Here is a 25,000-nt window from a genome sequence, read left to right on the forward strand (position 1 = left end):
AACCTGGTAATATCTGTCTACAGCGATGAGAACGAAAGCACAAAGAACTCGCTGCCCCCGTTTCGGGTGGAAAGTTGGGAGTCTGGGACTTCCATCCAACATTCCAAAGCGACGTGTGGTGTGTGTTTTTTTTTCTTTCCTAAAAAATGGATCGTCTCCAATGTATCCATAACCCAGGTGCTTTTCCAAAATGGCCGGTTCTCATGTTTTTGTTTCCTGTCAGATATGTGTGTGTGTGTGTGTCTAACAGCCCCCATGGGGGGGGCATTGAGAAAGAGATGTCCCTCCCCCGAATGGAGAGCTCGCCAGTCGTTGACTCATGGAATGTGTTGTGTAATCGCTGTTGTGGAAACTGTTACGACGTGAACACTGAGTCTGGCACACAACGCGGGCCAAGTCCCACACACACACGCATGCGCGCACACACACACACGCACACACACACACACAGTCGAGGGAGGCAGCTTCCCCACTCTCCAATGAAACCAATCGCATATGTCAAAACAATAAATCTCATGTAATAATTCGGTCCGATCGCTGCGATGAAATGATCTAATCAATGACAAATAGAACGAGAGAGGGAGGGAGAGAGACAGAGAGAGAGAGAGAGAGCGGTCCCTGTGTGCTCATGTGCACTCCCCTCCCCCACTCTCATCCCTTGCTCATTTGTAGTACTGAGTGATGGTACACAGGCTCTGGGAGAGAGAAAGAGAGAGAGAGAGCGCAGAGAGGAAGGAGGGATGAGGGAGGGGAGGGTGGGGGGCGTGTGGAGAGCGTCAGCCATTTTGTGGAGTAGCCTGGAAACAGGCAGATGCTCCTTACAAAATGAATCAGGTGAATGAATCCACTCATCGTGCGTTCAGAGTCAGAATCATTTCCTGTTTGATTCTCATGAACGTTGCGTCTGATGTCATCACCGCCGGGCAGTCTGGGCCGGCAGCAGGCAGGGGGGGGGGGTCGGTTCCTACTGCAGCATTTTCACTCCCAGACCCCCGCGTCTGTCCTCTTCTCCCTCCATCCATCTCTCTCTCCTTCATTCTGTATCTCTCTCCCTCCATCCTTCTCTCTCTCTCTCTCCTTCATTCTGTATCTCTCTCCTTTCATCCTACTCTCTCCTTCATTCTGTATCCCTCCTCTATTCCCCTATCTCTCCATCCTTTATCACTCTCTCTCCCTCCATCCTTCTCTCTCTCCCTCCATCCTTCTCTCTCTCCCTCCATCCTTCTCTCTCTCCCTCCATCCTACTCTCTCTCCCTCCATCCTTCTCTCATTCACTCCATCCTACTCTCTCTCCCTCCATCATACTCTCTCTCCCTCCATCCTTCTCTCTCTCCCTCCATCCTTCTCTCTCTCCCTCCATCCTTCGTGTTTGTACTTTGTCACCACGTTTGTATTTCCTGTACTCTGTTACTGTATTACTGTACTCGTTGATTGTGAGCTCATACAGTGTTATTGTTGTCTGCACGCTGTCACCGTTCTTGTATTTGCTTGTATGAACTGCTTCCTGTAACATAAAGGTCTTTGGTAATGAGCACAGTAGGTGGCATGTTTATGGTGTGTGTGTGTGTGTGTGTGTGTGTGAGCGTGTGCGTGTGTCTGTGCGTGTGTGAGTGTGTGTGCGGGTGAGTGTGTGTGTGAGCATGTGCGAGTCTGTGTGTGCGAGTGTGTGTGTGTGTGTGTGTGTGTGTGTGTGTGTCCACTCACCCACTAGGTCCTGGTCTCTGGCCCTGGGTGAAGCGCCAGTCGTTGTTAGGAGGCTTTTGCTGTGAAGAGAGACGAAAAGACAATCATGAAATGTTTGTTTCGGTGCAACACCACATTGTGTGCGCTCGTGCTTTTCAGTTCGTCCTGGTGACTGTGCATCGCCACGTCGCTGTAAAGTGCATGTCTGTCCGCCCATATTTGTCTGTGTCAGTGGGTGTGTGTTTATGTGTGTGTGTGTCTGGACCTCTCCAGACTGTCAACGAGGCTGAACCCAGGGTCACATATGGCAACGACCATCTGCAAGGATGGGCGGCCATTTTGTCCTGAAATCCACAGAGCATGAAACGCCACTGAAACACACACACAACGATACAGCGCGCGCGCGCACGCACACACACACACACACACACACACACACACACACACACACACACACACACACACACACACACACACACACACACACACACACACACACACACACACACACACACACACACACACACACACACACACACACACACACACACACACACACACACACCCCTCACCTCTAATGAGGGACAGAAAACAAAATCAAATCTGAGCCAAACGAGATGAAATGCGGGAAGCAAACGAGATACACACTGAACATGGACTGGGTCGGGGTGTGGGGGTCGGGGGTGTGGGGGGCAGGGGGGGCGCGCTGGCAGAACAGAAGCTCCACTAATGACTCATGATGTACTACAAACAGAGAACGCTTACAACATGTCCGCCTTTGTGCGTCCGGATCCAGGCTTCCCAGAGAGATACTCTCACAGCCCGGGGGGGAGAGACACAGAACCCGGGCATGTTTGCTGATCAGAACCGATAAGAACACGGACGTTTCAGAGCCCGTCGAATCGATACACCCGCTAAAACTGTGACTTACTGCTCAATTAACTGAATGACCCTGGAATTCGCAGCGGGCTCATAAAGAGACGATTGTGTTCGCGTTGGAGGAGCCAGAGAGGATGGTGCGGATTAAAACCCGGGCTGTTTTATCATGACATCCTCAAGGAGAAAAGAGGGGAGAGGATGAGTGTTTTAGAGAGCTCTACCGTTCAAATCTCTCTCTCCCTCTACCTCTCTCTCTAGCCTACCCTCTAATCTATTCCTCGTTGTTCCGTCTATATCCTTGACGTCTCTCCCTTTCATTCCCCGTCCTCTTCTCATCAATCTCTCTCTCTCTCTGCTTCTCCACCCTCTCTCCCTTGCCCCTTGCTTCATCCCCCCCCCTCCAACAGTGTGTCAGAGTGGTGAATAGACCCTTGGCCAGGCTCCAGACTCCGCATCCTAATCCACACAAGAGTTTCCCGGAGAGAGACCAGCGGGCCTCCGCACGGCGCATTATTACAAGCACCGCTCTACCACCCAGACATGACGGAGAGACGGAGGGAGGGAGAGAAGGAGGGAGGGAGGGAGGGAGGGAGAGAGGGAGGGAGGCCGCCGCAGAAAAACAAAGCTATCTTGTTACGGCAACACCTACAGCGTCGACGCGTAGCTCGCGCCACAGTGAATCAAAGCGACCCGTGAAGGGTTAAATTTCAGCGTGCCCCCCCCGCCCCCCGAGGGCGTCGCATTTGATCCTCCCTCGCCACGACTAAGCAGCGCCTCGATCTCCACGCCGACCTTCGTCCTCTCAAGGACAAACCAGACGCCTTCAGATGAACAGATAGGTCTTTAGGGGCTGAATGACTACAAGGTAACATCCCCATAGAAGGATCTCCATAAGCACACGCAGACACACACACACACACAGACATGCAGACATGCAGACACGCAGACACACACACACACACACACACACACACACACACACGCTCCTGCCTCTTTGAACTGTTAACAGACCTCTAAATGAGAGATTCATGACCAGGGAATGTGGAGAGATGTGGGCGGAAGGAAATCTAATCTGCTCGGCGAAGGCAGCGGCCATTTTGTCTGGAACGCTCATTCACACAGAGAGACGCCGTAGCTCCTCTGTGTGTTTTGGCGACCATGGGGCTGCTGAAAGCTTGGAACGGGAGAGGGAGAAAAAGTGAGATTCTTTCTTTGGAAAAAACAAGACGAGTGTCCGTGGAGGGGCCCGACATTCCAGCTGTGTGACGCTCCGAACTGACACACACACACGCACGCACGCACACACACACACACACACACACACACACAGACTCTTCCCTAGGGGTCATTCTCAAGGTCAGATCCTGCCACAGGCATGTGGGATAAAGGGAAACAGACGCTGGTGCTACACGCCGGGGCTTCTGGGTAAACACATCCTGCTCTGTCCGACCCTCCGCTGGGGCGCGTTCACAGTCACGCGTTAGAAAAAAGGTCAAGAGTCGTCCATACTGTAGGAACGCAACCCCCAGTCACTGCATCGACCTGACGGAGATTTGGACGGTGCGATTACCTTCCCTCTCTCTAAGAACTGACCCAGGGGCTGGTTCGTTGTGGAACGCACTTGGTGCAGGTATATACAGGGCTGAGGAGAGCTGATCCTGGGCCAGCTCCTATCCAGACGGGCAGTCAGACTCGCTGGCATGCATCAGTAGTAAGGAGCTCCTGGTGCTCCTAGGAAGGATAGAAGGATCTACAGCTACACTTCTGATCTATGGAGTCTTGCCAAGCTCCGACGGATTCTAACATAGCTACCCTGACTGACGGATTCTAACATAGCTACCCTTACCGACGGATTCTAACGCAGCTACACTGACTGACGGATTCTAACATAGCTACCCTTACCGAAGGATTCTAATGCAGCTACACTGACCGACGGATTCTAACACAGCTACCCTTACTGACGGATTCTAACGCAGCTACAATGACCGACAGATTCTAACACAGCTACACTGACCGACGGATTCTAACACAGCTACACTGACTGACAGATTCTAACGCAGCTACACTGACCAACGGATTCTAACGCAACTACCCTTACCGATGGATTCTAACATAGCTAACCTGACCGACGGATTCTAACATAGCTAACCTGACCGACGGATTCTAACATAGCTAACCTGACCGATGGATTCTAACATAGCTAACCTGACCGACGGATTCTAACATAGCTAACCTGACCGACGGATTCTAACATAGCTAACCTGACCGATGGATTCTAACATAGCTAACCTGACCGACGGATTCTAACATAGCTAACCTGACCGACGGATTCTAACATAGCTACCCTGACCGACAGATTCTAATGCAGCTACCCTGACTGACGGATTCTAACGCAGCTACCCTGACTGACGGATTCTAATGCAGCTACCCTGACCGACAGATTCTAACGCAGCTAAATTGACCGACGGATTCTAACACAGCTACACTGACCGACGGATTCTAACACAGCTACACTGACCGACGGATTCTAACACAGCTACACTGACCGACAGATTCTAACGCAGCTACCATGGCCGAAGAGGATGAGATTGAGGCGCGTAAAGTAACCCAGGGAATGACTATTATCTATCTGACCTGATCTTATAAGCCACCGGAACATGACAACGTGGACATAGAGTCGTAGGGATTGTGGACTGAGCTGATGAGAAGAAGGAGAATCAGTGTGCGTGTGTGTGTGCATGTGTGTGAGCTCCAGATTCACAAAGGAAAAGTTGCTAATCGCCCAAGAGCTACATCTGGGCACCATCGGATCCACTCTGTGTGTGTGTGTGTGTGTGTGTGTGTGTGTGACCCAGAAGGGAAAGCACATGTGGTTCAGTGGATCAATGGGGGTTAACCCTTCGAGCGCCACCAAGGAAATGTGAACAGAGGCGATTCACAGAAGACTTCCCGCCAAAACACACACACACTCACACACACACACACACACAAACACGTACACACACACACACACTTTAGCACCCACACGGGCTGGGATCCCCCAGATAATATGAGATATTCTGGGAAGTTACAGTTACACAAAACACACAAACATGCACACACACACGCACGCACACACACACTATCTCCAATGTCCCCCCAAATAAAAGAGTGTCTCTTGGCATTGACAGAACCGTGGCCAGACTGCACCTGGTGCTCTTATCTGAAAAGAGGAAGTCGTTGCACACACACACACACAGACACACACAAACACACACACACACACACACAATCTCTCTCTCTCCCTTACTCTCACGGTGTTCTCTTAGCCAACTCTTGACGGTGGTCCTAAGCTATGCTCGTGGTGAAAACATGATTTCTCTAGCTTCTCTTTCAGGACTTTGAGGAAAACAAACCTACACGACGATGGAGACCCATCAGGAGCTACGCACAAGACTGTCTGTTGATGAAGATATAGCACACACACACGCACACGCACACACACACACGCACACACACATACAGACACACACGGTCAGGAACACAGGCCTGTCTGGGCCCACATGCTGCCTCTTCATTCGTCAAAAGAAACATATTTACAAAATACTTCATGGCTAATGTGACACATGCCAACACTGACACACACACACACACACACACACACACACACACACACACACACAAACACACACACACTAAAACATACACTAACACACACTCACTCAACAGCAAAGTCACACCCTGAATAAGGGTCTTAGTTAGAACGTACTGATTATTACACACTAATCACGGCAAACGGGTGCATCTCCATCCATAGCAGGCAGGGAAGGGGAAGAGCTACAGAGCTACTCTGAGAGAATAGGGAACAAATTCAGGGATACTAAGGCGCGCCTTTCAAAGGGACAGTAGGACCCTAAGGCCCTGCTAAGATTACACACTGCTAGAGGTCTTGGAGCGCCTGACTACTGCACACGCACACACACACACACACGCACACACACAGACTGATGTTGATCCGTCGGTCATGGTGGCACACGTGCATAAAGCCGTCCTCCCTTCTCTATCTCTCTATCTCCTTCCCTCTCTATCTTTCTCTCTGTCTCTCTCCCTCCTTCTCTCTCTCTCCCCCCTGCTCTATCTCCCTCCTTCTCTCTCTCCCTCTCTGTCTCCCTCCCTCTCTCTCTCTCTCCCTCCTTCTCTCTCTCTCTCTCCTCCCCCGCTCTATCTCCCTCCATCTCTCTCTCTCCCTCTCTTTCTCTCCATCTCCCTCTCTCCCTCTCTCTCTCCCTCCCTCCATCTCTGCTATCCCTGCCCGACACGTGTCACTGGAGCAGGGAGACAGATGTTACCCAGCAGCCCCGGGGGCAGCCCGCTTCAGAGAGAGAGAGAGAGAAAGAAACAAAGAAAGAGAGAGAGAGACAGAGAGAGACAGGCCACAATCATGAAAAACAGAGTCACACGACATAAAGCAGAAAGACTGAAAAACAAAGTCACAGGAGAGAGAAGACATGACCTCGGTCGCACACAGAGGCCGTTCAGAGACATACACCAGCGAAACCGCCTGACTCTGGACCAGCTGGACCATCCCTGACCATGAAACAGCCTGACTCTGGACCAGCTGGACCATCCCTGACCATGAAACAGCCTGACTCTGGACCAGCTGGACCATCCCTGACCATGAAACAGCCTGACTCTGGACCAGCTGGACCATCCCTGACCATGAAACAGCCTGACTCTGGACCATCCCTGACCATGAAACAGCCTGACTCTGGACCAGTTGGACCATCCCTGACCATGAAACAGCCTGACTCTGGACCATCCCTGACCATGAAACAGTCTGACTCTGGACCAGCTGGACCATCCCTGACCATGAAACCGCCTGACTCTGGACCAGTTGGACCATCCCTGACCATGAAACCGCCTGACTCTGGACCAGCTGGACCATCCCTGACCATGAAACAGTCTGACTCTGGACCAGCTGGACCATCCCTGACCATGAAACAGCCTGACTCTGGACCAGCTGGACCATCCCTGACCATGAAACAGCCTGACTCTGGACCAGCTGGACCATCCCTGACCATGAAACAGCCTGACTCTGGACCAGCTGGACCAACCCTGACCATGAAACAGCCTGACTCTGGACCAGCTGGACCATCCCTGACCATGAAACAGCCTGACTCTGGACCAGCTGGACCATCCCTGACCATGAAACAGCCTGACTCTGGACCATCCCTGACCATGAAACAGCCTGACTCTGGACCATCCCTGACCATGAAACAGCCCGACTCTGGACCAGCTGGACCATCCCTGACCATGAAAGAGAAGGCTAACCTACAGAGAACCAGAGATGGGTGTGTGGATTCTCCTCGGGTGAATCATCAGGTCTGAGGCACCAGCACAGCTGAGGCCATCTTGAAACCTGTCTCTGAAGTCAGCACAGCTGAAGTCTATCTCTCTCTCTCTCTCTCTCTCTCTCTCTCGCACGCTCTCCGTCCGTGAACACAAGATTCCCTCCACACCCTGACCGCACGGGGTCAAATGGTATTCCTAACATGTGCTCTGGGAATGTCTGACCAAGGCTATGGCGAAGGGTGCACCCTCACTCACCCACTCACTCACTCACTCACTCACTCACTCACTCACTCACTCACTCACTCACTCACTCACTCACTCACTCACTCACTCACTCACTCACTCACAGGGTGAGGTCACTGTTGGGACCCGCCGCCATGGAGCCAATCAACAGGGTCCAGGGGACAACAGGAAGTGAGGGGTCGAGCGGTGAACCCTGGACTTCCTGTTTTTCAACCGTCTCTTTATTCTTTGCCTCCTTCTCCTACCAGCCAACCCCCTCTCTCTCTTTCCTTCCTTCACCCTCTCCCTCTCTCCCATCCTCATTTCCCGCGTGTCCTCCCCTCCCCCCCTCTCATCCTGTCGCCCCCCTCCACTTCCAATCTGACCTCTGACCCAGGATCTATTTCTATCTGCTGCTCCTCTCCTCTGCTCCCTCTGTCAAAAGCACCTCTCTTTCTCTCTCCCTCTCAGCTACCATCTCTCTCTCTCTCTCTCTCCCTCTCAGCTACCATCTCTCTCTCTCTCAGCTACCATCTCTCTCTCTCCCTCTCAGCTACCATCTCTCTCTCGTTCTCTCTCCCTCTCAGCTACCATCTCTCTCTCTCTCTCTCTCCCTCTCAGCTACCATCTCTCTCTCTCTCTCTCCCTCTCAGCTACCATCTCTCTCCCTCTCAGCTACCATCTCTCTCTCTCTCTCAGCTACCATCTCTCTCTCTCCCTCTCAGCTACCATCTCTCTCTCTCTCTCTCCCTCTCAGCTACCATCTCTCTCTCTCTCTCTCTCTCTCAGCTACCATCTCTCTCTCTCTCTCCCCATCTATATCTAGAACATGCGTTCGCTGCCACTCCAGTTGAGCTGTTGGAAGGCAGAGAGAGAGAGAGTGAGAGAGAGAGTGAGAGAGAGAAAGAGAGAGAGAGAAAGAGAGAAAGAGAGAAAGAGAGAGAGAGAGAGAGAGAGAGAGTGAGGCGGTATTTCCGAGCCCCGGGTCAGATTAAATATTAAACCGGTTTTCATTTCCGCAGTGGGCGGAGGAGGATGACGTCGTTTTAAGGGCGACCTCGCCACGAACGCTCTCAAGAGGGGGGAACGATGCAGGCCAACTATGAACTAAAATATGGACATTTTTAGTCAATACCCGTTGCGAGATACACTAACCTTTCGCGCCATTTACAAAACCACCTCAGCGATCCAAAACGCGCCCGCACTGATCCTGTCATGAGGGAGGGGCCACCCACCAATCCCCTGCTAGCTCCCCGGTCCCGCCCCCACCAGCCCCTCACCTCATTGGCTGAGTTCATGAGGTGCTTCCTGTTCAGCGTCATGCTGAGCGTGTTGTTGTGACTCAGCATGGGCGTCTTGACGAACACAAAGTCGCTGCGGCTGGAGAGTGTTGAGTAGCACGGCCGGTAGGTCCGCGTGTTGGGGTCCTGGGAGCCGCCCACCACCTCCACGTAGCGGATGGGCCCGTCGGTGTTGAGCTGCAGGTGCAGGTCCTTGCCGGGCCTCTGGTGGTGGTAGGCCCGACTGGGCCGGTGGCGCTCGTAGCAGCAGCAGGAGGAGGAGGAGGAGCCTCCGACCGTGGGGCCGCGGCGCCGGAGGCAGCGCACCGCCATGACGACGAAGGTGACGAAGGACACGAAGGACACGCACGCCAGCGCGATGATGAGGTACAGCGTGATGTCGGACAGCCCGCCGCGCCGCGACACGATCGACGTCCGGCGGGAATCGGGCGCCGTCTCGCCGCCCGCCCCCTTCTCCTCCACCGTCACCGTGACGGCTACCGTGGTGGAGAGCGGCGGCTGGCCGTTGTCCTGGACGACCACGACGATGTCGAAGGCCGAGCCGCCCTCCTCCTCGGCCAGTTTGCGCGCCGTGCGGAGCTCGCCCGTGTGGGGGGCCACGCGGAACAGCCCGGCGTTGGGCCCCGGGGCCACGGAGTAGAGGAGCCAGGCGTTGTGGCCGCTGTCCGCGTCCACGGCCACCAGCTTGGTGACCAGGTGACCCGGCGCGGCCGACTGCGGGACGGTCAGCTGAAGCCCCGTGTCCGGCGCGAAGGCCGGGTAGATGACCGCGGGCGCGTTGTCGTTCAGGTCCGTCACGAACACGTGCACGGTGACGTTGGCGGTCCGCGGCGGCGCCCCGGCGTCCCGCGCCTGCACCTCGATGCGGAAGGCGCCCAGCTGCTCGTGGTCAAGCGAGCGCATGCTGTAGATGTGCCCGCTCTCCGGGTTCATGTAGACGTAGCTGGACACCGGCGAGCCCTGCACCGTGCCCGGCAGGATGGAGTAGGACACGCGGGCGTTGTCCCCCGCGTCCGGGTCCGAGGCCGTCACCGCGGCGATGGGGGCGCTGGGGGCGTTGTTCTCGGGCACGTCCACCGAGTAGGAGGACTGGGAGAAGGAGGGCGCGTTGTCGTTGACGTCCGAGAGCCTGACCACGAAGGTTGTCCGCGACGACAGCGGCGGCGTGCCGGCATCCGTCGCCGTGATCGCCACCGTGTACTCCGGGACGCTCTCGCGGTCCAGCTCGCCGTCCGTGATGAGGTTGTAGTGCTCGCCGAAGGCGGAGTTGAGTTTGAAAGGTAGGCCCGGCTGGACCCTCAGCATCACCTCGCCGTTCTTACCGGAGTCCAGGTCGCGGGCGCTGATGAGGGCGATGACCGTGCCCGGCGCCGCGTCCTCCCGGATGGGACTGGTCACCGATGTCAGCGTCACCTCCGGCGTGTTGTCGTTTACATCCGTGACGTCCACTATGACGTTACAGGAGCCCTCCATGGCCGGTGTCCCGCCGTCCCTGGCCTGCACCGTGATGTGATACGCATTGGCTGCCTCGTAATCCACGTCACCGTTCACGCGGATCTCCCCGGTTATAGAATCCACGCTAAAAAGCTTGAGCACGCGATCCGGCGTGTATTTGCTGAACAGGAAGGATATCTCGCCGTTCAAGCCGTTATCCGCGTCCGACGCGTTCAGTTTCGTTACTAAAGTGCCCGGTGCTACATTCTCCAAAAGGCTGATTCTCGTCACTGGCTCGTCAAAGACGGGCGCATTGTCATTCACATCTAGAATTTTAATGAGCAGAAGGGTCGAGCCTGATTTCTCCGGCTGCCCCCCGTCTAGGGCAGTAAGCAACAGGCGAAACGAGGCCTGCGTTTCCCTGTCCAGAGGCTTCTCCAGCACCAACTCTGGAAATTTACTACCGTCACTTTTAGATTCCACATTCAACACAAAACAGTCGTTCGGTGCAAGGTGATAAGTGCGCAGGGAGTTGATACCCACGTCTGGGTCGTGCGCACTCTCCAATCGGAACCGGGTTTTCGGCGCGGCGGCCTCCGATATCTCCAAGGAAATATTCTTGGTGGAGAACTGCGGCGCATTGTCATTCACGTCCAAGATCTCCACAACAACGCGATATATTTGTAAAGGATTCTCAACTACAATCTCAATATCTAACGAGCATGTTAGGCTCAACTCGCACTTAAGTTCCCTATCAATAGTCTGTTGTATAACCAAATCTCCGGTCGCCTGGTTTACCTCGAAGTACTGTGCGTTAGATCCCGAGACCACCCGCAGTTTTCTTTGGATTATCCTCTGGACAGTGAGATCCAAATCCTTTGCGATGTTTCCGACCACGGCCCCCGGTTTTAGCTCCTCCAAGACGGAATACCTGAGCTGGGCGGCCGCGCAGGAGAGGCACGCCAGGGAGAAACACAGCCGAAGCACGGGCCACCCTCCGGAGCGCTTCCTCTGTCTGACTTCCATTGTGAGAGGATGCCCCGGAACGGGGATGGAAAAGTTTTAGGTCCTTCTTTTAACGTAACACATCCATATCCTCGTTAAAACGACGCTACCAAGTCGCCGGTGAACACTTCCGTTTCAGAAAAAGGGCGATGGGAAGTTTAGAAGTGATCATGACGTCGTAGTTCTTAATGAAAAGTTAAAAAGAGAAAAAGTTGGGCTCCGCAGCCTCTGGTGAAAATCTCCACTCTGTCTCCTCGGCTGCGCAGCCCACATGGGCGGGGTGAGACCACAAAGGCCTGTCTCCCATTGGCGGAGCAGGCGGAGCTCAGTCCCTCATACAGAGCAAGAGAGAGGAAACTTTTTAGAGACACTTCTCCTAACTTCTCTCTCTCTGCACCGGCCGGTAAATAAGAGATGAAATGCGCGGTGAAATGTTTTTTTTTTTTATCTTTATGAAATAGCGAGGGATTGATAACTGAATGACAATCGAACAAGCAAGTAGTCTAACTTTTTTTTTTAAGTTGCCTATTTGTGCAACTTGGTTAAGGTCTATATAATGTCGACGGGCTGATAAGATAGAACGTATCAGACAGCAGTGTGCATCAACCTGGTTCATTTAGTCAAGAAAGTGGAATAGGCCTACTTGTAGCAGTCATGCTCAACCTATCCGCTAGGCGGCATAGTTTCTTACCGTTGGTTTCCCCCTACAGGCTACTGACAGAGGAAGCCAGAACGGGAAGGGAGTCCCATTATGACCCAGATCAGATTCCTGTGACCAGGATGCAGTGCCATCAAAACCCATCATCATTGGTATCCTACAGCAACTGTGTACACACACACACACACACACACACACACACACACACACACACACACACACACACACACACACACACACACACACACACACACACACACACACACACACACACACACACACACACACACACACACACACACACATACATACATACATACATATATATATATATATATAAACACACATATATATACACACACACACATAAATATATACATATATATATACATATATATAATTATATATATATATATATATATATACACACACACCTATATATATATATATACATATATATATATATATATATATATATACGTACATATACATACAGACACACACACACACACACACTTGGGAGGCAGACACACTGACAGTTGCGCCAGGGAGGGACTGTCAGCGCTCCTTTGAGGGGTGAGATTCACCAGCTACTCTCAGGTTTCAATCGGTCACACTCACTCATTGAAACTCACTCCACGCCACTGGACATCCGGGTCACGGCACCATTGTAACCCATCTGTGTTGGAATGCCCAGGGCGGGATTAGAACCCATGTCTCCCACTTGGGAGGAGGACACGCAGACAGTTGCGCCAGTCTTGGAGGGACTGTCAGCGTTCCTTTGAGGAGTGAGTTTCACCAGCTACTCACGTTACGGTATATGTAACCAAGTTGAATTGGTTTAACTCACTCCTCAGTGTACCGTAAGTACTGTCCACCCGCGCCACCGGATCGCTAGCTTTTCTGTGGCGTAGCTGCTAGTAGGGATCGGGGGGGGTTTTAGTGTGACGATTTTTAAATCGCCATGCTGCTTCAAAATTGATTTTTGGAAAGATATAATATTCAACTTTAAGCTAATGTTAAGAACTTGCTCATGTTAAACTGATATAAAACTTGTAAAGCTCTGTATGACTGTTGTATTTGAAGGTATGATTCAATGTAAAAAAAAACAATTATAAAATCACAATGAATTCATCTAAACACCACAAGCATGTCAATATGACTTTATGACCGAGCACTAGGCCATACCCAACATCACAACATCAAACTGCAACTGCCTGCTGGTGCTAGCTTCCTCGCCGTTCTATTAATACATCCATGTGGTGAAGGTGCTATACTAGCTTCGATAGCCTCTGGAGCACTTCTGCATTCGATTGCACTTCTGCATTCGATTGCAGTTGCTGCGGTGTCATTTCGAGTGGTAGCTTCTTTAGCATTGCCAGTTTTATTTTCTTTTTTTTATGAAGAAGTGGTCAATTGTTTTTATAGCTCTTTTCGCCATTGTGAGCAGGTTGGCTAGTTGTAGCTTGTTGAGCACTGAGCAGTAGGCCTACAGTCAGATCTCATTTTTTTGCGGTAACAGATCAAACCGGAAATAGTTGAGGTCGACGGACGAGTTGTGCCATTGGTGGATTATGATTTTTTTTTTTTTTTAATTAAGGTAGCCTAGTTTAAGTAATAAATACACTTTTAAAATGAATGATGACCTACAATAACACAAACTGGTACAAACCACAATTATGTATTTAATAATTGTGTTAATTAGTTAAAAAAATTTGAATTTGAGAAGAGTTGGGCTGGCCAATCAGGGGGGGCACTTGCTGCCCCCCCTATAAAATCGCCCATGGAATCGGGAGGTCCCTGCCAATTCCCATTGTATTATTATTAATAGCCTATCAATACAATGTATATTCATACAATTTGCTTGTATGCTAAGACACAATGATAACAAATATTGCGTGGTAGAAGTTGGCCTTATATCTCATCATCAAATATGTTTCAAATGAAACTCAACGCAGTGGTAATGAGCTGAAACATTAGTAGTCTGAAATATGTGGGTGAGCAAATGCTTTGGTTCTACACCACCTTGACCTGTTTTCAACCACCAAAAGGCCGTGATGTCACAATAAAGAGAATGTTTAAGTCACGTGATAATTCTGTGCTCACCTGCTGGCTCTCAAAGGTCCAGGTGCTGTCGGGTAAAGACGTGTCTAGGACGTTGATCATCTCCTTCAAGTCAGTGGTGCTGCTGGGCTTAACGAAGGTGAAGTCACTGAACTCTGACATGGGAGAGAGGCAGGACCTGAAGGACTGACTCTGAGACAGCATGTCCCCTCCCAGGACCTCCACGTACTTAATGGGCCCGTCAGTGTTGAGCTGGATCTGCAGGTTCCTGTTGGGGTTCTTGTATCCGTCACAGTCGCCTCGTCTGAGGCAGCAGCTCCCGCTGCTCCTGCTGTTTCTAACGCACTTCACCACTAAGATAAGGAACGTCAGGAGAGACAGCACGGACACCGAGGCCAGAGAGATGACCAGATAAAGGGTGATTCTGCTGCTCTTCTTACTGGGCTCGGGCGCTTTCTGCAGGAGGTCCAAGATGGGCTGGTGGAGCCCGTCCTCTACCAGTATGGCCACCGTGACCGTGGAGGACTTGACCGGCTCCCCGTCGTCCTTGATCTCTATCAGCAGCCTCTGAGAGGAGTCGTCCTGCTCGGACACGGCGCGTTTGGTCCTCACCTCCCCCGTGTGAAGATGGACACTGAACAGAGACGCGTCGGTGGCCTCCGCCAGCTTATAGGAGATCCAGGCGTTATGGCCCGAGTCTGCGTCCACGGCCGTCACCTTGGTAACCAGGTGTCCAGCTTTAGCGGAGCGGGGCAGCCTCTGATGAGAGAGCGAGCCCAGGGCAGCGGAGGGGTGAATCACAACGGGGGCGTTGTCGTTCTGGTCCAGGATGAAAACATGGACGCTGGCGTTGCTGCTCAGAGAGGGAGAGCCGTGGTCCTTCGCCTGCACCTGGATCTCAAACACCTTCAGCTTCTCATAGTCAAACGAGTGCATGCTGTAGATGCTGCCGTTATCAGAGTTCATGTACACGTAGGAGGACACAGACACGTCCTGCACTTTGGAGTCCAGGATGGAGTAGGACACCTTGGCGTTGTCCCCAAAGTCCAGGTCAGATGCGGATACTGAGAAGAGTATGGAGCCTGGTAGTCCATTCTCTTTCAAGAACACATTATAGGAGGGTTGGCTGAATTTAGGGGGGTTGTCGTTGACATCAATGATGCTGACAGGTATAGTTTTCCTGCTACTCAGGGATGGGGAGCCTGAATCAGTGGCTGTGATCTCAATATTATACTGTGAGAAACTCTCTCGGTCTAAAACTCCACTGGTGACCAGTGCGTAATTATTAGAAAATGAGGGTTTGAGAGTGAAAGGGAGGCCCTTGGGGAGTTGTAACGTCACTCTACCGTTGTCCCCAGAGTCAAGGTCTCGGGCGCTGATCAAAGCCACTACGCTGCCGCTGGGTGCGTCCTCACGCACAGGGCTCGGGTCAGAGGTGAGGACAATTTCAGGAGCGTTGTCATTAACGTCTATTACATCTACCTGCACGCGACAGTGCCCTTCCATTTCAGGAATGCCTTTGTCCTTTGCAGTTATGTCAATACGGTAGGAAGCAACACTCTCATAGTCAATGTCACCTTTTAGCGACATTTCGCCTGTTAATGTATTTATATCAAAAACAGATATCACAGACTCAGGAGTGTGCTCCCCAAATAAATACACAATCTCCCCATTGACACCCTCATCTGAATCGGTAGCCTCAAGTCTCATCAGAGAGGTGCCCCGTTCACTATTTTCATGTACTCGTATTTTATACAGAGCTTTGTGAAATATAGGACTGTTGTCATTATTGTCAAGGACAGTAACTGTGATCTGTGAGGTTCCAGATCGAGCGGGAGTGCCACCGTCTAGTGCGGTAAGCAATAGCTCGTGGATAGCCTTTTTCTCTCTGTCCAGTGGCTTTTCTAGTACTAGCTCTGGTACTTTTTTTCCACCATCAATTTCTTTGACTTTTATACTGAAACAGTCATCTTTACTAAGGATGTAGGATTTGAGCGAGTTGCTACCCACGTCAGGGTCCTCTGCACTCTCCAAAGGGAAACGTGCTCCAACTGCAGACAATTCTGCTATTTTCAAATTGCGTTCTTTCGTGTGAAAGCTAGGAGAATGGTCATTTATGTCTCTTATTTCCACCTCAATACGATATAACTGGAGCGGGTTTTCAATGACAACCTGCACTGGTAAAAGACAGCTGGCGCTTTGACCACATAAAGTCTCTCTGTCTATCCTCTCATTCACCACCAGCTCTCCCTTCCTCACATCCACTCTGAAATACTGCTTACCAGCCTCGGAGGCGACGCGCAGTTTACGCTCAAACATCTCAGAGAGTCCCAAGCCCAGATCTTTGGCCAGGTTTCCTACCACAGAGCCCTGTTTGAGCTCCTCAGGGATGGTGTAGCGAGTCTGTCCGTCTATCGTGCTCCACGAGAGAAAGAAAAGAGGCCACCAAAGAGCCGGCCACCTCCAGTCTGCGCATCCCATTCTCTTTGTCATCCCTGCTCCGTTAGAACACATTAACCACGGAAACACCTTCCTCCAAATAACGCCTCATTTCATAATCCAACACCACTAACAATATTCTATTTGACATTTAAAAAGATATTATATAAAAAGGATGGAATGTTTATATTGCATTTGATCTCCGTGTGCAGGACGACCATCCCTCTCTCTCCTCCCTCTCTCTCCTCCAGCTCTCAGCATTGTAGGGTTACGCTGCTTTGGCTGGGGGGAGGGAGTAGATCTCTTTGTACAGTTCTGCACGCTATTGGTGCTCAGCTCTCATCTCTAACATCCAATAAGGGGCAGACAGAGCAGCGTTCTTAAAGCCACAGCAGGCAGACTGCATTCTCCTATCAACTGGTACAGCAAAGACAGGCTGCTTAGAGCAACACAGCTTATAAGCACCACTATAGACGATATGCCTACTGCCAAAAATACAATAATAGTGCTTTGATCTAAAAGTAACCCAAACTAGAAAATGATATCATAAATGTATAACTATTAATATGAAAACCTTTGCAGTGGATGTGTTAGGCTAAATGCCTGCTCAGCTATTTATAGTTTGTACAAGACACCTAAAACCCAATAGTTCAATAGAGTCTTTGTCCCCATTGAAATTACTGTGCGGTAAAGCCTTAACTTAAATATTTAGTGCTGAATTTGTGCAGAAAACAACTAATATAATACATGTTACATTGCTTTTAAATACTACAATGCAGCTAAAATGTGTTTATTAATCTTTAAAGATGTAAACTATTTGAAAATTATGAAACATATAAATTGGCAGCATTAGTAAATGACTGAGATTACATGTATACCCCTACAATCTCCACCAGTGGTTAATCAGGATTGTCGCTGTCCACACTGATGGTGCTGAAATGCTCAGGACTGAATACAACCTAAATAGTGCTCTGTTTCCATTTATTTATCTACACTTAAACTGAAAGTTTGACAATAATAACCTTGATGACCTACTGATGAAACGATTACAAAATGCAATGATGTCAAATTATGTTCTTTAATGTGATGTCACAGTCACTGTAATGACGGTTACATCACACAATAAAGAGAATGTTTAAGTCACGATACTAATTCTGTGCTCACCTGCTGGCTCTCAAAGGTCCAGGTGCTGTCGGGTAAAGACGTGTCTAGGACGTTGATCATCTCCTTCAAGTCAGTGGTGCTGCTGGGCTTAACGAAGGTGAAGTCACTGAACTCTGACATGGGAGAGAGGCAGGACCTGAAGGACTGACTCTGAGACAGCATGTCCCCTCCCAGGACCTCCACGTACTTAATGGGCCCGTCAGTGTTGAGCTGGATCTGCAGGTTCCTGTTGGGGTTCTTGTATCCGTCACAGTCGCCTCGTCTGAGGCAGCAGCTCCCGCTGCTCCTGCTGTTTCTAACGCACTTCACCACTAAGATAAGGAACGTCAGGAGAGACAGCACGGACACCGAGGCCAGAGAGATGACCAGATAAAGGGTGATTCTGCCGCTCTTCTTACTGGGCTCGGGCGCCTTCTGCCGGAGGTCCAAGATGGGCTGGTGGAGCCCGTCCTCTACCAGTATGGCCACCGTGACCGTGGAGGACTGGACCGGATCCCCGTCGTCCTTGATCTCTATCAGCAGCCTCTGAGAGGAGTCGTCCTGCTCGGACACGGCGCGTTTGGTCCTCACCTCCCCCGTGTGAAGATGGACACTGAACAGAGACGCGTCGGTGGCCTCCGCCAGCTTATAGGAGATCCAGGCGTTATGGCCCGAGTCTGCGTCCACGGCCGTCACCTTGGTAACCAGGTGTCCAGCTTTAGCGGAGCGGGGCAGCCTCTGATGAGAGAGCGAGCCCAGGGCAGCGGAGGGGTGAATCACAGCGGGGGCGTTGTCGTTCTGGTCCAGGATGAAAACATGGACGCTGGCGTTGCTGCTCAGAGAGGGAGAGCCGTGGTCCTTCGCCTGAACCTGGATCTCAAACACCTTCAGCTTCTCATAGTCAAACGAGTGCATGCTGTAGATGCTGCCGTTATCAGAGTTCATGTACACGTAGGAGGACACAGACACGTCCTGCACTTTGGAGTCCAGGATGGAGTAGGACACCTTGGCGTTGTCCCCAAAGTCCAGGTCAGATGCGGATACTGAGTAGAGTATGGAGCCTGGTAGTCCGTTCTCTTTCAAGAACACATTATAGGAGGGTTGGCTGAATTTAGGGGGGTTGTCGTTGACATCAATGATGCTGACAGGTATAGTTTTCCTGCTACTCAGGGATGGGGAGCCTGAATCAGTGGCTGTGATCTCAATATTATACTGTGAGAAACTCTCTCGGTCTAAAACTCCACTGGTGACCAGTGCGTAATTATTAGAAAATGAGGGTTTGAGAGTGAAAGGGAAGCCCTTGGGGAGTTGTAACGTCACTCTACCGTTGTCCCCAGAGTCAAGGTCTCGGGCGCTGATCAAAGCCACTACGCTGCCGCTGGGTGCGTCCTCACGCACAGGGCTCGGGTCAGAGGTGAGAATTATCTCTGGAGCGTTGTCATTGACGTCCACTATGTCTACCTGCACGCGACAATGTCCCTCCATTCCTGGAATGCCTCTGTCCCTTGCAGTTATGTCGACGCGATAGGAAGCAGTACTCTCATGGTCTAACTCCCCCTTTAAGAATATTTCCCCTGTTAATGAATTGATATCAAACATTGTTAAAACAGAATCCGGGGTGCGCGAACCAAATGTGAATTCAATTACACCATTAAGCCCCTCATCTGCATCTGTAGCTTTAGGCTTGATTACAAACATGCCTTTTACACTATCTTCCCTTATTGAGACTTTATATACATTCTTATCGAAAACAGGAAAATTATCATTGTTATCCAAAACAGTTATAGTTATTTGTGAGGTGCCAGATCTGACCGGGTTTCCCCCATCTAAAGCGGTCAGTAGAAGCTGATGAACAGCTTTTTTCTCTCTGTCCAGCGGCTTCTCTAAGACGAGCTCTGGGACATTTTTTCCATCCTCAATTTCCTTCATTTTCAAAGTGAAACATTCGTTTTTACTTAGACTATAGGACTTGAGTGAATTGCTTCCTGCATCTGGATCCTCTGCATTCTCCAAAGGAAACCGGGTACCTACTGCAGCTGATTCTGCTATTTCCAACTTGAGCTCCTTGGTCAGGAAATTAGGAGCATTGTCATTAATATCTCTTATTTCCACCTCAATACGGTATAACTGGAGCGGGTTTTCAATGACAACCTGCACTGGTAAAAGACAGCTGGCACTTTGTCCACATAAAGTCTCTCTGTCTATCCTCTCATTCACCACCAGCTCTCCCTTCCTCACATCCACTCTGAAATACTGCTTACCAGCCTCGGAGGCGACGCGCAGTTTACGCTCAAACATCTCAGAGAGTCCCAAGCCCAGATCTTTGGCCAGGTTTCCTACCACAGAGCCCTGTTTGAGCTCCTCAGGGATGGTGTAGCGAGTCTGTCCGTCTATCGTGCTCCACGAGAGAAAGAAAGAGAGCCACCAAAGAGCCGGCCACCTCCAGTCTGCGCATCCCATTCTCTTTGTCATCCCTGCTCCGTTAGAACACATTAACCACGGAAACACCTTCCTCCAAATAACGCCTCATTTCATAATCCAACACCACTAACAATATTCTATTTGACATTTAAAAAGATATTATATAAAAAGGATGGAATGTTTATATTGCATTTGATCTCCGTGTGCAGGACGACCATCCCTCTCTCTCCTCCCTCTCTCTCCTCCAGCTATCAGCATTGTAGGGTTACGCTGCTTTGGCTGGGGGGAGGGAGTAGATCTCTTTGTACAGTTCTGCACGCTATTGGTGCTCAGCTCTCATCTCTAACATCCAATAAGGGGCAGACAGAGCAGCGTTCTTAAAGCCACAGCAGGCAGACTGCATTCTCCTACCAACTGGCACAGCAAAGACAGGCTGCTTAGAGCAACACAGCTTATAAGCACCACTATAGACGATATGCCTACTGACAAAAATACACTAATAGTGCTTTGATCTAAAAGTAACCCAAACTAGAAAATGATATCATAAATGTATAACTATTAATATGAAAACCTTTGCAGTGGATGTGTTAGGCTAAATGCCTGCTCAGCTATTTATAGTTTGTACAAGACACCTAAAACCCAATAGTTCAATAGTCTTTGTCCCCATTGAAATTACTGTGTGGTAAAGCCTTAACTTAAATATTTAGTGCTGAATTTGTGCAGAAAACAACTAATATAATACATGTTACATTGCTTTTGAATACTACAATGCAGCTAAAATGTGTTTATTAATCTTTAAAGATGTAAACTATTTGAAAATTATGAAACATATAAATTGGCAGCATTAGTAAATGACTGAGATTACATGTATACCCCTACAATCTCCACCAGTGGTTAATCAGGATTGTCGCTGTCCACACTGATGGTGCTGAAATGCTCAGGACTCATTGCTCTTTTAGGAGCGAGGTGGATATAAGTACAAGTTCAGAGCATCACTAAACATAAAATATATGAATACAACCTAAATAGTGCTCTGTTTCCTTTTATTTATCTACACTTAAACTGAAAGTTTGACAATAATAACCTTGATGACCTACTGATGAAACGATGACAAAATGCAATGATGTCAAATGATGTTCTTTCATGTGATGTCACAGTCACTGTAATGACGGTTACATCACACAATAAAGAGAATGTTTAAGTCACGATACTAATTCTGTGCTCACCTGCTGGCTCTCAAAGGTCCAGGTGCTGTCGGGTAAAGACGTGTCTAGGACGTTGATCATCTCCTTCAAGTCAGTGGTGCTGCTGGGCTTAACGAAGGTGAAGTCACTGAACTCTGACATGGGAGAGAGGCAGGACCTGAAGGACTGACTCTGAGACAGCATGTCCCCTCCCAGGACCTCCACGTACTTAATGGGCCCGTCAGTGTTGAGCTGGATCTGCAGGTTCCTGTTGGGGTTCTTGTATCCGTCACAGTCGCCTCGTCTGAGGCAGCAGCTCCCGCTGCTCCTGCTGTTTCTAACGCACTTCACCACTAAGATAAGGAACGTCAGGAGAGACAGCACGGACACCGAGGCCAGAGAGATGACCAGATAAAGGGTGATTCTGCCGCTCTTCTTACTGGGCTCGGGCGCCTTCTGCCGGAGGTCCAAGATGGGCTGGTGGAGCCCGTCCTCTACCAGTATGGCCACCGTGACCGTGGAGGACTGGACCGGCTCCCCGTCGTCCTTGATCTCTATCAGCAGCCTCTGAGAGGAGTCGTCCTGCTCGGACACGGCGCGTTTGGTCCTCACCTCCCCCGTGTGAAGATGGACACTGAACAGAGACGCGTCGGTGGCCTCCGCCAGCTTATAGGAGATCCAGGCGTTATGGCCCGAGTCTGCGTCCACGGCCGTCACCTTGGTAACCAGGTGTCCAGCTTTAGCGGAGCGGGGCAGCCTCTGATGAGAGAGCGAGCCCAGGGCAGCGGAGGGGTGAATCACAGCGGGGGCGTTGTCGTTCTGGTCCAGGATGAAAACATGGACGCTGGCGTTGCTGCTCAGAGAGGGAGAGCCGTGGTCCTTCGCCTGCACCTGGATCTCAAACACCTTCAGCTTCTCATAGTCAAACGAGTGCATGCTGTAGATGCTGCCGTTATCAGAGTTCATGTACACGTAGGAGGACACAGACACGTCCTGCACTTTGGAGTCCAGGATGGAGTAGGACACCTTGGCGTTGTCCCCCAGGTCTGGATCCCTAGCCGACACTGAACATAATATTCTACCAGGCGGGTAATTCTCCTTCACATACACTGTGTAAGAGGACTGAGAGAACGCTGGTGCATTGTCATTCACGTCCAACACATCAACAGTGATTGTTTTCTGACTGGATAAGGGGGGTTTCCCTGAGTCAATGGCAGTGATTTCTATGCTATACTGAGCGTTCTTCTCACGGTCAAGTGGCGCATGCGTGACCAAAGTGTAATGTTTGGAGACAGATGGATTCAACTTGAAGGGAGAATTTGGAGACACACTTAGCCTCACCTTTCCATTGTCGGCTGAATCTGGGTCTTTGGCACTTATCAGCGCTATAACGGTTCCGATAGCCGAGTCTTCAGGAACAGGGGTGGTTAAAGACGTCACAATGATCTCTGGGACATTATCGTTGACGTCGATAATTTTAAGTTCAACGCCACAATGTCCATCCATCTCTGGGTTGCCTTTGTCTTTTGCGACAATGTCAAACTGATATAAACCTGCCTGCTCGTAATCCAGCTGCCCTTTCACCATAATAACTCCAGTCGCAGGGTCTATGTCAAACAATTTTGTCACTGACTCTGGCGTTTGGTCCTTAAAAAAATACTCAACGTCTCCATTTGGACCCTCGTCTGGATCTGTTGCTACAACACGCAACGCTTCAGTGCCCGTGACTGCATTTTCGGCCAATGCAGCTTCATATAAAGATTTCTGAAAAAGTGGTGCATTGTCATTATTGTCAAGCACTATAACGGTGATTTCAGAGGTACCTGAACGCACTGGATCACCGGCATCTACAGCGGTGAGAATAAGCTTATGAACAGACTGCTTCTCTCGGTCAAGAGATTTTTCCAAAACCAGTTCTGGTAATTTGGTCCCAGTCTTATGGTTTTTCACGTTTAATTTAAAATGGTCGTTTTTGCTTAAGCTATAAGAGCGTATGGTATTCGCCGCGACGTCAGGATCCAGTGCGCTTTCCAGGAAGAACCGTGCGCCTGGGTTGATGGACTCTGCTATCTTCAGCACGCTCTCTTTAGTGAGAAAACGGGGAGAGTTATCATTGATGTCCTGTATTTCAATCTCTACTCGGTGCAGCTGCAGGGGATTTTCAATCACGACCTCCAACGGCATCAGACACGGCACGCTCTGTCCACACAGCTCCTCTCTGTCTATCCTCTCGCTGACCACCAGCTGTCCCTTCCCCAGATCCACCCTGAAATACTGCTGACCGGCCTCCGAGGTTATACGCAATTTACGCCGGTGAAGCTCAGAGAGTCCCAAGCCCAGATCTTTGGCCAGGTTTCCTACCACAGAGCCCTGTTTGAGCTCCTCAGGGATGGTGTAGCGAGTCTGTCCGTCTATCGTGCTCCACGAGAGAAAGAAAAGATGCCACCAAAGGAGCACCTGCCGAACAGGCAGCCGATTCCACATCCTTACACCATGAAAAAAATCTGAAAATGTTACTATTTCATCCTCCCCTTCGCACGAGTGATGATATCGAATATCCAATGCCAGTGTCTTTCATATTTCACAGTGATGGAGAGGCTTTGTGTCTAAACGAGCATCCCCCCCTCTCTCCTCCCTCTCTCTCCTCCAGCTCTCAGCATTGTAGGGTTACGCTGCTTTGGCTGGGGGGAGGGAGTAGATCTCTTTGTACAGTTCTGCACGCTATTGGTGCTCAGCTCTCATCTCTAACATCCAATAAGGGGCAGACAGAGCAGCGTTCTTAAAGCCACAGCAGGCAGACTGCATTCTCCTACCAACTGGCACAGCAAAGACAGGCTGCTTAGAGCAACACAGCTTATTAGCACCACTGTTAGGCTATATACATACTACCAAAATAAAACAATAGTTCTTTGATCTTCTTTGATCTAAAAGTAGCTCGGACTAGAGAATGGTCACAAAGTTAGAACCATTAATAGTAAATTAATATTAAAACCCTTGCAGTGGTTACTGGTGCATGGGTGCCTACGATGCTCCACTAATAAGGGCTTAGAATACGATTAAAGACACAGCGACAAAAGAACAGGTTCTTCAATGGGTCTGTGGAATCCAAATAGATTCATGGAAATAAAATGTCTCCATTACTCTTGTTGTGTTACACAGTGCCTCTGTCGTAGTTACCGCTATAATCACTAGACCTATACCCAACCTTCCAAAGCTTAGAATTGATTAGACCACAA

At 50.2% G+C, this 25,000-nt stretch overlaps 2 protein-coding genes and 1 pseudogene across 3 annotated transcripts in view; all 3 read right to left on the bottom strand.

Moving 5' to 3' along the window:
- LOC311317750 (protocadherin gamma-C5-like) overlaps positions 1-24,248 on the bottom strand; it is a 32,350-nt pseudogene extending 8,102 nt beyond the window's left edge. The window contains exons 1-2 of the transcript in view: positions 21,807-24,248; positions 1,705-1,763 (exon numbers count right to left, since the gene is read on the bottom strand). The product of the transcript in view is annotated as a protocadherin gamma-C5-like (transcript). The remainder of the gene's footprint in view (positions 1-1,704; positions 1,764-21,806) is intronic.
- On the bottom strand, positions 13,145-17,091 carry LOC311317937 (protocadherin gamma-C5-like; the record flags this gene model as incomplete). Its single annotated transcript, XM_084449094.1, has 2 exons — positions 13,145-13,236; positions 14,601-17,091. The coding sequence occupies 2 exons, from the start codon at positions 17,089-17,091 to the stop codon at positions 13,145-13,147; spliced, it is 2,583 nt and encodes an 860-aa protein (XP_084305220.1).
- Positions 18,157-20,652, bottom strand: LOC311317938 (protocadherin gamma-C5-like; the record flags this gene model as incomplete). Its single annotated transcript, XM_084449095.1, has 1 exon — positions 18,157-20,652. One exon carries the CDS (start codon positions 20,650-20,652, stop codon positions 18,157-18,159), a length of 2,496 nt encoding a protein of 831 aa, XP_084305221.1.
- Positions 24,249-25,000: the final 752 nt, after the last annotated feature.

This window comes from Borostomias antarcticus (assembly GCF_949987555.1).
Source record: "Borostomias antarcticus genome assembly, chromosome: 14".
Lineage (NCBI taxonomy): Eukaryota > Metazoa > Chordata > Actinopteri > Stomiiformes > Stomiidae > Borostomias > Borostomias antarcticus.